Source organism: Labeo rohita, chromosome 2 (genome assembly GCF_022985175.1).
Source record: "Labeo rohita strain BAU-BD-2019 chromosome 2, IGBB_LRoh.1.0, whole genome shotgun sequence".
NCBI classification, from domain to species: domain Eukaryota; kingdom Metazoa; phylum Chordata; class Actinopteri; order Cypriniformes; family Cyprinidae; genus Labeo; species Labeo rohita.
The window spans coordinates 7,276,536-7,293,097 of record NC_066870.1 but is presented as its reverse complement, the minus strand read 5'-3'; the positions used below and the strand labels follow the sequence as shown (position 1 = coordinate 7,293,097).

At 35.6% G+C, this 16,562-nt stretch overlaps 1 protein-coding gene across 1 annotated transcript; it reads right to left on the bottom strand.

Annotated features, from left to right (window-relative positions):
• Positions 1–1,386: 1,386 nt before the first annotated feature.
• On the bottom strand, positions 1,387–14,291 carry mfsd8l2 (major facilitator superfamily domain containing 8-like 2). The gene is made up of 12 exons (XM_051094646.1): positions 14,180–14,291; positions 13,743–13,928; positions 13,560–13,622; positions 10,881–11,000; positions 10,719–10,798; positions 9,166–9,463; positions 8,782–8,855; positions 6,311–6,524; positions 4,499–4,621; positions 4,190–4,320; positions 3,222–3,330; positions 1,387–1,433 (listed from the first exon to the last, which is right to left on the bottom strand). Exons 1-11 carry the CDS (start codon positions 14,253–14,255, stop codon positions 3,250–3,252), a joined length of 1,446 nt encoding a protein of 481 aa, XP_050950603.1. The 5' UTR covers positions 14,256–14,291; the 3' UTR covers positions 1,387–1,433; positions 3,222–3,249.
• Positions 14,292–16,562: the final 2,271 nt, after the last annotated feature.

The following is a 16,562-nucleotide window of genomic DNA, read 5'->3' as shown; positions in this document are numbered from 1 at the left end:
TTTCAAGTTGACTAAACTTATTTTAGTTGACTGAACTTAAAATTTTAAGCAGCAGGGTAACAAATTATTTTAAGCTGACTTAACAAATTGTTTTTTTTTATTTTTTACAGTGTACAAGTAATTTTAACTCATCACAATAAAATGAGTTAAAATTATTTGTACTTTTAAGTTTAATTAACTTGTGAGTTGAAATGACTTTTTTTGTTTGATTCAACTTAAAATTTTAAGGCAGCTGCAAAAGTTTTTAAGCTGAAACTGGTGAAAAATTTTACAGTGCATTCACCCTCATAACTGAAGAGATATCAGTCAAAAAAATAAATTAGTAGCCGTTCAATAACCCTGCAACACTATAACCAGTTTGCATGAACTCCATCGCAGTAGTGTTGACTTGTTTACTAGATTAATGCCAGTGTAATATGACACAAAGTAGTGATAGCTATACATATAATAATGTCCATTAAGCCAGAAAAAAGATTTTTGCTTTACTCTGCTAAATTAAAGATGAAATACATTACTGAATTCTGTGAAATGCTCCACAATCCAAAACGGTAGTGAAATATTTACACAACATAAATAAAATATCAGTGATAATGTATATTTATAACATTTATGTAAAGGAGGAAAACGGAAGATATAAGGGCGCCTCAGCAAAAGCAGAACTATTGAATGACAGGATGAGACAATAATGCTAGTGTTGATTCATTCGTTTAAGGCTTCTGTATTTGTTGAACACAGATTTTAATGAGTTTACAGTAATAATATTTCAAAATTTACAAAAGGCAGATCGTACGCACCAGAGGACACATGAATATTCAATTTCCCTCTTAAGATGAGTAAATATCCAAAGAAATGACCAATGATCTGTGCAGAATAATTGCATGAATCATTTGTTTTTGAGAAACTCAGTTTCTTTCCTCTCACTCTCTCTCACACACACACACACACACACACACACACACACACTCATGCATGGAGTCCTGCAGTTCTGTTCAATGTCAGTCTCTTTAAGGGACAATAGCGCCATCATGTGTTCATTCAAAACAAATAGCCACACTCCTCCATATCAGGAGATCCTCAAACCATAAAAGACTTTTACATTAGAAGAGTCACTCAGTATATACAATATCTATGCAAAATGAAATCAGAAATGATAAGGGGTAAATTATAAATCTTCAAAACACAGAATATAAAAAATCCAGCATAAAACGGAAACATGTCAGAATTTAGGATGTTATACCAAATGTAATATTTGTGTTTGTGTATGTGTGTGTGCGTGTGTGTGTGTGTGTGTGTGCGCCCTTCTCGCTGTTCGCGGTCTGCTAGCTCTGGCAGGGCCTCTTATCTCCCACTGTTTCAGCATCTGCTCTGTACAGCCCCACACGAGCGCTAAACTTTGGCAGACAGACCGCAGAGAGAGGGGCTCTTGCTCTGTGCTGAAATATGAAAATCACATAGATTCATTTAGCAATGACAGCTTTTGTCATACTGCAGAGTGTAATTTTGTGTTATAATGTTGACTGTCGCTAGTGGATTATAGCATTTGTTATTCAACAGCCCACTTCTTTGCTTTTAGCACCATATTTTGTCCTGTTTTCCATTCTGAGATGTATCTGTATTGTGGTGTAAATGGATGGAGTCTGTGTCAGTTTAACTCAGTTTCCTTAGACAAAATACAAGTTCTGAGTGGAATTTCCGTCCATGCTCAAACGACAAGATGCCACCCTAATACAAATTGTACACAGTGAAACTGCAGATAAACACTTTTTTTCTTTAAAGATGAAATGTGTATTGTTTCCATGTCAAAATAATTTCCTTACTTGTGACAAAGAACTACACTTCAGCATACTTGGAAAATGGAAATAATACTTTGAAAAAATATACTTCAGTGTGAACAGAGACTCAATACTTAATTGCATGTTATTTAGAATTAAAATGTATTACAGTCTAAATGTATAATAAATGCAATTTTGATCTTTATACTGTAATTTCATAATTACTTCTACTGTCTTTATGATATAGTTAAACTGTACTGTTGAACGTACTAATGAGCAATGTCATTTCTAGTCAAACTTGTATGTCATGTATTTAAATATTTGTAATTACACATTTATAATTGTGAAGTTGCACTTGAGTACATTCAAAATATATTAAATTGAAATACGAGACCCTGGACCACAAAACCAGTCTTAAGTAGCACTGGTTTATTTGTAGCAGTAGCCAAAACATTGTATGGGTCAAAATGATGCCAAAAATCATTAGGATATTAAGTAAAGATCATGTTCCATGAAGATATTTTGTACATTTCCTACCGTCAATATATCAGAACTTAGTTTATTTCATATTGCTAATATGCATTGCTAAAAACTTCTTTTGGACAACTTTAAAGGCAATTTTCTCAATATTTAGATATTTTTGCACCTTCACATTGCAAATTTTGGCCAAATGTTGTCCTATCCTAACAAACCATACATTAATGGAAAGCTTATTTATTAGCTTATTTATCAGCTATAAATCTCAATTTGGAAAAATTTACCCTTATGATTGGTTCTGTGGTCCAGAGTCACATATAAGTATCAGTAAGTACAGTTTTCAGAAATACGTATACTTTTAAGATTTGAAGTGCACTACAACTGCACATTCAGTACAGTTATGTGCTCTTCTTTTTCATAAGGGTTCTCTAAGATTACTATGCAGAGACAACTAGAAGTAAGACATTGATGGTAAATGCTGTCAAAACATTAATTGCTCTGAATATTTAAACATTCTTACTAGCAAGACACAGCAACATTAGCTCAATCAAGGAGCTCTATGATCTGGAGAAAGATCTTTTAGCATTAATGTTAGCATTACAATACAATCTCAATAATAGATTATTAACATCCGCAAGGACCCACAGAAATCTGCAGTCTTATACACTTTGGCTGCTAGTTTTTGTGAGGCAATAATATGAGCCATAAATGACACTGTAGACAAAGGAAAATTACATCATCATGATGATGCTGACTGTATCACAAACTTATCCTAAACTATTATATAAAAGGCAGGTGGCAGTTAAAAATATAAATCCATTTCATGTTTTTAAGAAAAAAGCTGTGATTTGCAAGGGTGAATCAATGGCGAGTTCGGTGCACAACTATGTTATTTTTTTCAATTCCATTAAGTCATGCTGCTGACTGAAATTGCACAATTACCCTATTAACAATGTAAGTGCACTGCCTGACCTGTATCCTGTGTAGTGAAGGGTGGTGTCTATCCTCCATTCTCTGAGTCCTGTGCGTGCTCCACTCTGGGCGGCTCCACCAACTTCTCATACGACAACACCATCATGATCTGGGCAGGACATTCACTATTAGACTTGGTGTTAAATGGCCATTTCACAAATAACAGACATTTTTCACTTATTTAAAAATTCTGTAATTTTCTTTTATTTATTTTTAATTTCCTTAATATATAAACTGTACACATATGGATTTTTTTTTCATATTACAAATTATTAAAATGACTTTAAGTTGTTAACTCTGTTGCCATCATAACAATCTTTTATAAAAATATATTTAAAAATGAAAAAAATCTACAAAAATTAACTCTGACAAGTTAATTTCCTCTTTTTTTCTTATTTATTGACTTAATTTTTGTATTTGTTAGGCTTATCTAAAATTGTCAATTTAAAAAAACCTGTTACTATGGTTTTGTATAGTAAATAATCACTAATCCAATATGGACATTCATGGGACTTTCAACATTAAATTTTTATACTAAATTTCTTGAAGTGTCAGGACCTTGAGCACAAGGCTAGTATAATTAATAGCTCCCAAACTTGTTACTTTTTTCTATCTATCTTTTTGTTTGTTTTCGTTTTGTTTTTGTTTTTTTCCAACATATATTATTATACTGTAGCTTGAGATACAATTCCTTAACATTTGAAAGTATTCCCCGTCTGATAAAATGTTTACAATGTAACATTTTTACTGCAAAAAAACCTTTTTGAAAGAAACAGGCTACGGACTCTAATGACTCTACACTCTCTTTTAATAGAGCTTTTCTCAGTTGACTGGATCTATAATAGTCACTGTTTGCACAAAGCAATAAATGTAACTATAATTTAGCTAGTAAATGTGGTTATGATGACATACTAATGGAAATCTCTGATAATGTTAGAGAATCAGTCATAATGAGTCTGTTTACACACCATGATGAGGGTCAGTAGGAGCATCATCATACCCAGCATCACATATAGATTTCCTATTAGACCTCCAGCCCACAGGGGACCGAGAATGGTGGCAAGACCACCAACTGAACGCCGCACACCCTGACTAAAGCCTGCAGACACACACACACACACACACAGTCGTTAGAATCAGCATGTAGTTTTGAATATTTTAACAGTGACAATATGTGACGCTTATACAAACATGAGTGTTACATGTTTTCGCAAGATCTCATTTATCTTTTTCTTCTGTGTCTTTGTATTCTCAATGGACTTCTCTTTGTTTCTTACCTTGTGTTTTCTCAGCTGTAACCTTAGAAAAGAGGGACACCTGAGACACGGCAACAAAAGGAAGTCCCAGTAACTGCAGGAACACGCCGATGATGAACTCTATCAACTCAAATGCAAAACCACCTGATGAAAAGACATTAAATCAAGAATGAAAGCAGGAATATCTTTCTGGACAAAGAAATAGATGGACAGACAGGTAGATGATAGATAATTATATATAGAGGGATGGGCAGACAGATGGAGAGATGGACCTATCTAGATAGATAGATAGACAGATAGACAGATAGATAGATAGATAGATAGATAGATAGATAGATAGATAGATAGATAGATAGATGCAGATAGATAGATAGATAGATAGATAGATAGATAGAGATAGATAGATATAAGATAGAGACTAGATCGGATACGATAGGACAGATGGATAGAGACCGATACAGATGGACCGATAGACAGACAGACAGATAGACAGATACTATCGGACAGACATATGGATGAAAGGATATATGATAGATAGAGACTATCAGATGGACGGACGGATGGATGGATATATGATAAATATTGATAGAAGGAAGGGAGGACAGACAGAGAGATAGATAGATAGATAGATGCACGGATATACGATAGATAGAGACGGACAGATAGATATAAGATAGAGACTATCGGACGGACAGATGGACTGACAGACAGACAGACAGATAGATAGATACTATCGGACAGACATATGGATGAAAGGACATATGATAGATAGAGACTATCAGATGGATGGACGGACGAACGGATATAAGATAGAGACTATTGGACAGACGGACAGACGGACAGACGGACAGACGGACGGACATACGATGCATAGACACTATCGGACGGACAGATGGACATATAGACAGACAGACAGATAGATAGATACTATCGGACAGACATATGGATGAAAGGATATATGATAGATAGAGACTATCAGATAGTGTTGGGTTCGAGTCCACCTAAGTCGAGTCCGAGTCGAGTCCGAGTATAAATGCATCCGAGTCCGTGACAAGTCCGAGTCGCCTAAAAATTGTACTCGAGACCGGACTCGAGTCCGAGTACGAGTCCGAGTACCCCAACTAGAGAGATAGATAGACAAATAGACACATGGATATACGATAGATAGAGACTATCAGATGGACAGACAGGTAGATATAAGATAAAGACTATTGGATGGACGGATGGATGGATGGATGGATGAATAGATCGACGGACGTATGGATGGATGAATATATGATGCATAGAGACTATCGGACAGACATATGGATGAGAGAATATATGATAGATAAAGACTATCAGATGCACGGAAGGACAGATGGATGGATATACGATAGAGGTGGAAGGGAGGACAGACAGAGAGACAGATAGATAGATAGATAGATAGATAGATAGATGGATAGAGACTATCGGACAGACATATGGATGAAAGGATATATGATAAATAAAGACTATCAGATGGACGGACGGATGGATGGATGGATATAGAGACTATCGGATGGACGGACGGATGCACAGACGGATGGATGGATGGATATACGATAGATAGAGACAGAAGGGAAGACAGACAGAGAGACCATAGATAGACCGATAGATAGATAGATAGATAGATAGATAGATAGATAGATAGATAGATAGATAGATAGATAGATAGATAGACGTATTTAAAGCAGTTCCAAACTAATAATGCATATCATTGAGTTGGCACCAAACTGAGCAGGCATATTGTGTCTGTCCATGCCCAGGTGTATGCCAGTTTCTCTGGATGTCTGCCACACACACACATACACACACCCTGTGGATTGGCCAGGAAGATGAGGCACCAGACACAAGCCCCGCTGCAGATGAGCAGCCCCACCGCCAGCACCACCCGGTCCTCCAGCACACGGCTCAGCCAGCGCACCAGGAAGAAACCTGCAATTACCTCCACCCCACACAGGCTGTACATCACACTGTTCCCCAGCTCACCGAAGCCAAAGTACTTCTGCGTCAGAGGGGTCACCATGGTCTGCAGATGAGAGAACACAGACATCATCCATTCAGAGCACCCTAGCAACCACATATATAGCAACAAGCTTAAAACAACTCAGAACAGTAAGCGTCACTCACATTTTCTTCTAGCAGTGTAAAGTAAATGCAAGATTATAATGTATCTAGCATGTGATTTTTCATATAGAAATTTGATTTAGTGAGAAAGAACAATCCTAGGCATGATATATCGGATAAAAGATAATGAAAAGGAACATTATGAACTCTATAACCAGTTTGTCATGTATCTAGGTCAGGCAACCAGGAAGGCAAATGTGTGTCAATTTCAAATACCTGATTTTATTAAGTCAAAACTTAGATTAGATTACATTAAATTAAATTTAGATGTTCCTACTACTGTGAGCCTTAATCAATCATAATTGGACAGACATTATTTAGTAGCTCAGATGAATTTAGGACAGTGTGGGAGGTCTGGTGACTAGCTTTCAGAAGCATTTTGCCCATTCAAAGCACATTTTGAATGCAAGTTTGGATCCAATATATACATATTATACATTATACATTATACATTATACATATTTTTTAACCTTATTAACCAACATTATTTTCTTCATATATAAAACTGCATATTTTACACATTTTAGCAAGCTGCTAGCATATTTTAGCGCATAGCACGTATGTGTTTAGCACATTGCAGCATACTGTTACCATGTTTTAGCTAACATATTTTAAATTGCATGTTTTTAAATTGTGTATGAAGTTAACACTCTGGTAGAATGTTTTGACTTGTTGCTAGCATATTTTTAGCATACTGGTGCTGATAAGCACTATGGCTGTGATGGTCGCAATGACAACCCTGCAATTCATCGACTGGCTGCTAGAGACTGGCTCCAAAAGGGAGTCAATCCCCTAGACTCCCCATGTTAAAATGCCCAATTTTACAGCAGAAAAAAAAAATGTTTACAGCCTGGTACAAAAAGTGGTTTTGGTCTATATAACTAATTTTGCCCTTCATGTCAACTGTGAGGGTGGTGAATTTTTTTATAACTCATCCGTTTCATTTATATTAAGCCTTAAAGTTCTGCATAATTTAGGGCTTGGCCACTTGAGTGACAGGTGGATTGCCGATGCTGACAACTGCTAGGCGAGCGTGGTTTCAGCAACCAGCTCCACCCATGTCCCGCCTCTCTGCCCATTTTCGATTATCCGGGAGTGATGTGAAGTGACGTGATTCCAAGATGGCGATGCCAACTCCCGCCCACTAAGAGCTTCAAAAATGCTTTTTATAAACCTACGGGTGACGTCACGGACACTACACGTCCATATTTTTTAAAGTCTATGGTTTCCACTGGCAGTACTGCACGTGACGTCACACAATCTATAACAAGCATAAAATACAGTGTTTCTGCAACAATTATTCTGCCGTGGCCGTGTTTAGTGTCCCCGCCGGCAGCAGCAGCGAGTGCAAGTGCCTTCGTAGCTGCTGGCAGAGATCCGCGTTCAAACGCATACAATAAAGCTCGTAAAGCTCCAGGAAAAGTAATTACCATGAATGTGTCAGGAGGAAATAAGGAGATACTTGAATGAATTATTAATAAACTAGTGTTTTCTGAGCCAGTGTCAGAAATATGACGACCCTGACTCGCCATCTGCTCATTGGACATGCCTTTAGAGCGAAATGCATCTCTACGGATTTTATAATGAAAGAGTTTTTGTTTTCAATTTGAATTTTTTAGTTTTAAAGTAGTAAAGTAATAATTTAAAGCTTTCTATAGATATATTTATCCTGACTGTAAGGCAAGTATTCGCTGAGTTTCGTTTCATTTTTGTGCAGCACTCCTGTTCAACACAGAGACATCAGAAAGCGCATCTTGTTTGTTTTCTTTATTTTCACAAAAGCACAAAATTTTGATGACCTAGTTTTTCACCAGGGATGTTTCTAGCACATTTCTAACATACTGCTAGCATGTTTTTAAAATGTTGTTAGCAGGTTGCTTGCACATTGCTAGCATGTTTTAACATGTTGTATGTTGCTAGCATGTCCTAAGCTAGCTGCTAGGCTTTGCTAATTGGTTCCATACGTGGGATCCATTACAGCATACCCATTCAGAATATTCTGTTAGTCTGTGCTGAGTTTGGTGGTCATGGCTTGAAAGCTTTAATGCTTTAATGCAGGTTGGCTTTATTAAGCCTTTGTTTGGTCAACAAGTGATCTAGCACTGCGACTGGTGCCACCTTGAAAAAGCTGGATTCATAACATTCTTGACAACTTTTACCTCGAGTGCTGTCTGATTGAAGAGAGTGATGAACTGAGCGGTGAGGAGAACCACCACCTCCTCCCTCAGAAACTCTATAGAGGGAGAGATAAAACACTATAGATCTCAGGCATTTCAAAGCTGCCAAGACAGGATTGAATATAATGGAGATATCTACCACACACACACACACACACACACACACACACACACACACACACACACTGCAATCGTAGAGCAAAGACAGAATGAGTTGATCGATAAAGCTTTTTCAGGCCACTACTCTCTCAGATTAGCACCTCAGATACAACAAAGAAGGAATCAATGGCACACCAACTCAAAATTCTCTGCCAAAAAAAAAAAAAACACAGCACTTGTCATTTGACAACAAACTCTGGGCGTCACCTTGACTGGCACTGAAGTTTTCAAAGGGGTCAGAAGTGTCTAAAGAGGGGGAATCTGGAGGAGAAGGTGGGAGTTCGGATGAGAGCTGGGTCTCTGTCTGTTCTGGGCTGAGCGAGCCGTAAGAGTCCTCTGCGGCAGGCCCGTGTTCATCTTCCAGACTCATGAGGGGCTCATCTTCTTCACCTCTGAACTCTCTGAGGGGCATGTGCTGCTCAGAGAAGGAGTCCAGTGGTGGGATGTCCCAGTACAGGGTCATTACTGCAAACTGCATAAGCACCCACATCCCGCACATGAAGAGCTGGGTCAAAAAGAGCACAAGGCCAGCAAGCTTGAAATAAACAGGCCAACTTACATAAAAGGGCTTAAAAATTGCAAACCAAAAATGGATAAAAGTTTCTTCTAAACGAATAAATGTAAAATTTAATTTAATTTAATTAATTTAATTTGTAGCACTACTATAAAGTCTCATTAATTAACATTAGTCAATGCTTTAACTCACAATAATTGTAATACATTGTTACAGTATTTATTAATCTTTGTTACCATTCTTAGTTAATAAAATACTTTCATTTCAAAAAAACTTTTGATTGCTAGGTCATGTTTGCAAAGGTCCATTAAATCATATTACATTTTGATTTTAATAATGTATTAATAAATGTTGAATTTAACATTATAACTAAGATTACTAAATGCTTTAAAAGTATTTTTATGGAATTTCGATTTTAAATGGAATCTGATTGTAATGTGTTACCATTTTATTTAATTAATATTTTTACTTTATTTCATTTAATTATTTTTGTAATCAGCAAAGTAATCGGCTTAAATTATATATCAGTGTTTCTTGTGCAGTGCATAAATTAGAATGAGGATTTTTTTTTTTATTATATGCATCACAGTAATAAGAATGTATAATTGTCAGAAAAATAAAGTCACTTTTTTAAAAAATAAAGTTGCTTTTTGGAGTGAAATATCAGCCAGAGTGCCAGATATGTTCTTTACATTTTGGATGTCTCTGTTATTTGATCTAATAATACTAACTCTACTTATGATCTTTAGTTGATATTTAGCTTTGTCAGTCATAATGTGCAATTTTAAGGCCTGGTTTCACAGACAGGGTTTAGGTAAAGCCAGGATTAGGCCACAGTTCAATTAGTACATTTAAGTAGTTTTTATAAATATGCCTTAGATAAAAACATTACTGGTGTGCATCTTGAGAAAAAACAATGAATCTGACATATCAGTCAGTGCAAGTTTCTTCCAGTTGAAGCAGCTTAGACTTACATTTTAGTCTGAGACTTGGCTTAAGCCCTGTCTGTGAAACCGGGGGAATGTGTTTAAGGATTCAAAACTTTAAGAAAAGAATTTGTACAAATGCTGTCACTGGGTCAGTACCTTTTTAAAATGTACACCTTTGTGCTTTATTTACCCTAAAAAGGTGCATTTCAAGGTACCTTGAAGGTCCATATTAGCACCTAAAGTGTACATATTTGCACCTTTTGAAAAGGTTCTGCCTTTTTTCTGAGATCGTAAGAAATTAGCCAAAACAGACTTACCCCAGGTGAGGTGTACTTATTTACCACAAATGGACCCAGTTTAAAATCACACAACCTTAAAAAGATATTGAAAGCAGGACCTGAAAGCAAAAATGCACATTGTTTTAAATATTAAATAGAAAGTACTTTTGCCACTTAATATGTGGCAGAACACTGACTTACCGATTAGAAGTCCAGCCTGACGGCATGCCATGACAGCAGCAAAGACTCTAGCCCGCTCATCAGGGAGAGTAGTGCGGGTGAGGAACCCAAAAATGGAAGAACCAGCTCCTGCTCCAATACCTGATGGAAGGATATAGTAGTTTATATAGGTGTACTCAGCATTCCTGGAAATATAGATTTTTTTTATAGATTTTTAGTTTATTTTGTATCTTTTTATTTATCTTTTTTTAATTCATTAATTTATTTTGCATTTCATTTTTCTCCCAATTCTGATACTAAATGAAAATACATAATTGCATATTATTTTTGCATATGTACATATATATTAAATTATATAATGTATTCGTTATATAAATTTATATAAAAGCTGAAAGGCCTACAGCCAATGATAGTCTGGTTCAGTGTTTGATGTTAGCCTGTCCTGTGTAGTGAAACCTCCCCCAGTTTCACCTGTCTCTGCTACTGGAATTATGTATAACTATTCATGCAGCATCTGCATATTATATTGTGACACACCTCTGAATTGCTGAATTTAGGTTTTTCAATCCAACATGATCTCATGATAATTCTGATGTATTTTATGTAAAATGTGGTTCTACAAAACATACATTTACTTAAGTTTTTCCAGACACTAAAATGTAAAATACTTAGGTATTTACAGCATCTAAACGTACAAATACTTACGTATTTTCAGCATTTAAACGTACAATACTGACCTATTGACGACACCTAAAAATGAATCCTTATGAATATTGAAATCGCGGCATTAATTTCATTATTGTTGTTTTTAGTTGTCATACCAATGACCTTATGTTTTCAACTGCATAATTAAATTGTTTAATCGTTTACTTAAAGGGGTCATCAGATGCCCATTTTCCACAAGTTGATATGATTCTTTAGGGTCTTAATGGAAAGTCTATAATAAACTTAAAATTAAAAATTCTCAATGGTAGTGTAAAACAACACCCTTTTTACCATGTCAAAATCAGCTCTGCAAAAATCATCCCATTCTGGTCGAGGCTGCTTTAAATGCAAATGAGCTTTGATCGCCTCGCCCCTCTCTTCTCTCTGTGGAGTGACGAGCCTGTTTACTTTAGCCGCGTATAGCCGCGTTTAGCCACTAAACTTGCTAACTAGCACATTATTAGGAAAGGCGATCGCAACGATTCATAAAAAAAAACCCTTATACTCACTTCTGCTATAAGTGAAGCTGGATCACGAATGATTTGCGCGAACATAGACGGATATATGTAGATCGGGAGGTGCATTCCCTTCACAAACAAATGTAATCCACTGCATCTTCAACAGCTCAGATGTCGGGAGTAAATGACGACCACTACGTTCATTATTACATCCAGCAACACAACACCTCAATTCTTGTCTAACTTACATCCTTGCTTCGGCATCAAAATATGGAGGTTGGACAGTTACAGCTGATCTGAGGTAAGACGCTCATGTCAATCAACTATCGTGGGAGCAGCATTTGTAAGTTAGACAAGAATATCTCAGATTGAACGATTGAGGTGTTGTGTCGCTGGATGTAATAATGAACGTAGTGGTCGTTATTGACATCTGAGCCACTGAAGATGCAGTGGAATACATTTGTTTGTGAAGGGAATGCACCTCCCGATCTACATATATCCGTCTATGTTCGCGTGAATCATTCATGATCCATCTTCATTTACAGCAGAAGTGAGTATAAGGGTTTTTTTTTTTTTTTTTTGAAATCTTTGCGATCGTCTTTCCTAATAATGTGCTAGTTAGTAAGTTTAGTGGCTAAACGCGGCTAAAGTAAACAGGCTCGTCACATCACAGAGAGAAGATAGGGGCGAGGCGAGCAGAGCTCATTTGCATTTAAAGCAGCCTCGACCAGAATGAGATGATCTTTGCAGAGCTGATTCAGGCAAGGTAAAAAGGGTGTTGTTTTACACTACCATTGAGAATTTTTAACCAAAGTATATTATAGACTTTTCATTAAGACCCTAAAGAATCATATTAACTTGTGGAAAATGGGCATCCGATGACCCCTTTAAAGCATTTTTGACTTGAATACATCTGTTACTCATCTTCAGCACATGCATGGGCTAGATTTATGTATGTGCAACAAATTAAACTAATTAAATTTTGTTATAGAGTTTCCAATGGTATTATTTTGTTTTAACACAATTTTGTTCCTTACCATACGAATACGTGACTTGAAACACCAGTGTTGATTGTGGGTTGAATATTACAAAACAATCTTATAACTCAAACATATTACATTGTATATTGACATTACTACTTTTAATAAGATACCAAACTGTTACAGATGCAATTTCTGAAAATACTCTTACATTTGTAAATGATTACAGTCTCTTGGGGGTTGAATACTTTTGATTGCAATTGTGTGCGTAGCCTATATATATTTTATAGTATACATGTTGTATATTTTATTATACATAATAGATTCATACATCTAAACAAGTTCTTTTGTCTGGTCAGGATAATTCAGCACTGCATTGCAGTAATTACGATCTAATGAGAATCATCAATCAAACAACAGATCTCTCTGTTAGTATCTGTTTGATGTCTCAAATTACATTAATGTTGATGGTTTACACCACAGGAGCAGGGAAGTTCACAAACAAACAAAAAACTTGCTGAGGCTAATAGAACAATACAGCTTCAAAATATCCTCACCTGCAACAAGACGGCTAGACAGAAGAAGCCATTTTGAATATCCCATGAAATACATGAAGTTTCCTATAAGACAAATGTGTTGCACTGAGCAAGTTAAAGAGATCATAACTGCACAAGAACAAGGGATATCTGATCTATTTCAAAACCACATCGCATTATACATCTTCATTCGTCAGTACTGACCCACAATTTCAAACACATTGGAGAAGAGGATGATGGTCTTCGTAGTTCTGGTCTTGTCTGACCAGTGGCCAAACATTGGACCAGATACCAGCCCACTGAAGCTGAACGCAGATAGACCCAAGCCGAGAAAATAAGGTGGTGCCTCTAATAACTGCAGATATCTCCATATAGTGGGCAGAATGACAGCTGAGAGAAAGAGAAGACCATTTAAACAGTGGATGTGCAAAACAGAATCAATACATTCACCGTTTACACATTAATACAGTTTAAGGCTTTCTTGAGGATATTAAGCACTATCGATTGAAACAAGCAATCTTGCCGCATGGATTTTCTGGTATTAGGAAGACAAGAACAGAAAAGAAAAGAAAAGAAAAGAAAAGAAAAGAAAAGAAAAGAAAAGAAAAGAAAAGAAAAGAAAACTTGTCAAATATGCTTACCATATTCCACGCCGCTCAAAAGAAATATCAATCCAATAGTCAGAAAAGACAGTTTTCTTTTTTGTCTGTAATCCATCGTAGTGTTTCTGTAGGTTATTTTCTCTGCACTTGATCATTCCTCTTCCTCATGCTTCAATTATTGTAATGAGAGGGATGATGTTCTCCATTACTGACTCTGGTATGTAACCTCGTCTTACTGTAGGCTATATCTCTTCTTTGTTGGTCACGGTAAATTTATTATTCAGCAAAAGAAAAACTATAAACCATGTGGTTCCGGGAAGTTTAGCAAAAGCTAGGGAAAATTCAGATCTGATGATTTTAAACAAACACGCTGTTGTTGTTCATTGGATCCCTTTTCCTTGAATATGATCATTCAGGTCGCCCTCATGAGCCGAAAATAAATGCCACATAATATACCTCCTCACTGATGCAGCATTGAAGATAAACGGGGCTCGGACACTTCCAGGAGTCTTTGTACACAGAACAAGCACCAGAGATCTAGTATTACCTGTGGGCTTGTATCTATTATTTATTGGGTTCAGGTGAAGTGGACTGTAATTCTACTCCCTTAAAGCTGTATCTTCACTTCTTTGGCTGTTTATTACAAAAATTCAGCTAATTCCTAACTGACAATGATATATGTTTATGCATACATGGGGTGATACTTCATGATAACTTCATTAATTAGTCATTAACAAACATAACTGGTTTTTATTATAGTACGACTATCAAAACATACTATGGCATTACAATGATTTTTTCACAGATCTTGGAGTTTTGTGTAATTATCCATGGAATATGGTAATTATTCTGTACCGTGATATAACAAAGTACCATGGGTTTACCATCTGATATCATGTACATATGTAAATCTTTCCAAAGGACATTAAAATATAATGATAGTTTGATTAATATATTTAATGCATATATTAGTATTTTAATGTACCTTCCCTTGTGAAAAAGCAGTGTACTTGCATTAAATGTGCACTTATAATGTACATCAATTCTTACAAGTTTATTTAAAAAAAAACTGTACTTACAAACAATATAATATTCATGAAATAAAAGGCTACTTAAAATGCTTTTATGACTGTTTTTTATGTGTTGACATATTAAAGTAAGTCAATTGACAAGTCAAAAAAATATGATGTTTCGATTAATAAATCTAATTAATTACAGAATAAATCTGACTGTGAAAATACCCACAAAAGATTATTTAGTGCTATATTTGTGTTACCTGAGATAGTATCAAGTTGACATTATAAACTGTAGCTTTAGAAAGAAATATTTTATTTGATTCAACATAGAATTTATTACACATTAACATTTAGGCTGCAACGGTCTAATATAAACTATGGAACATAAAAGAAGATAATTTAAGAAACATCAAATTTTTTGTTCATACGATAAAAGTAACTGGTTACCAAAAGTCTTCAAAACACTTTCTTTTATGTTCCACAAAAGAAAGGTTTTAAACAACATGAGGGTGAGTAAATGACAGAATGATTTTTTTTTTTTTTTTTTTGTGAACTATATTATCATTTAAAAAAAGCAGGTGGCAGTAAATGTCTTTATAACTCATTCATTTGATTCATTCAAATGGCTGATTTATTCAGGAATTCAGTTAACGGCTCACTTTATGAATGGGCCTTTGAATCATTGGTTCACACTATTTGCAACAAAGACAAGCAACAATTCTGCCATGGCTTCAAATGTTATATGTTCTCTGCAAAATTGAGCAAAAACATAATGTGTTTAAAATATAACATAATATCAACTGAACTGAACTGTTGTATGAAATCACATTTAAGCTTGTAATAGATCCAGAAAAAATCAGCACTCATGTCATATTGCTCCTGCTATAGGCTATATAATACAAAACAAAACACATGCAGGGTTTTTTTTTCACCAATATCTTGAATTTTGGTTGTTGTTGCCCTGCATCATATTTGTCAAGTCAACTACATGAAATATAAGATGAGTTGGGAGTTTTTCGACATACCCTAACTGTCATAAACCGGAAAAAACAGTCCAGGCAGAGTAAGACAAGACGAGCGTTTGACATTAAAAAGTATATAAATTGTATTATTTTTATGAAAATAAAAACTGGGGTTGTTCACAACCGCATTTGGGATCATTTGAAGCCACATTTAAACTGCATTTTTTAAGTTCAAAATTGGGGCACTAAATCAGTCCATTATATGGAGAAAAATGCTGAAATTTTTTCCACAAAAAAACAAAATTTCTTTTCGACTGAAGAAAGACATGAACATCTTGGATGACAAGGGGGTAAGTATATTATATTATTGGAAGTGGTCTTCTCCTTTAATGCGTTAAACTGACAGCCCTAATGTAAATACATTACATAGTGCATAAGATTCAA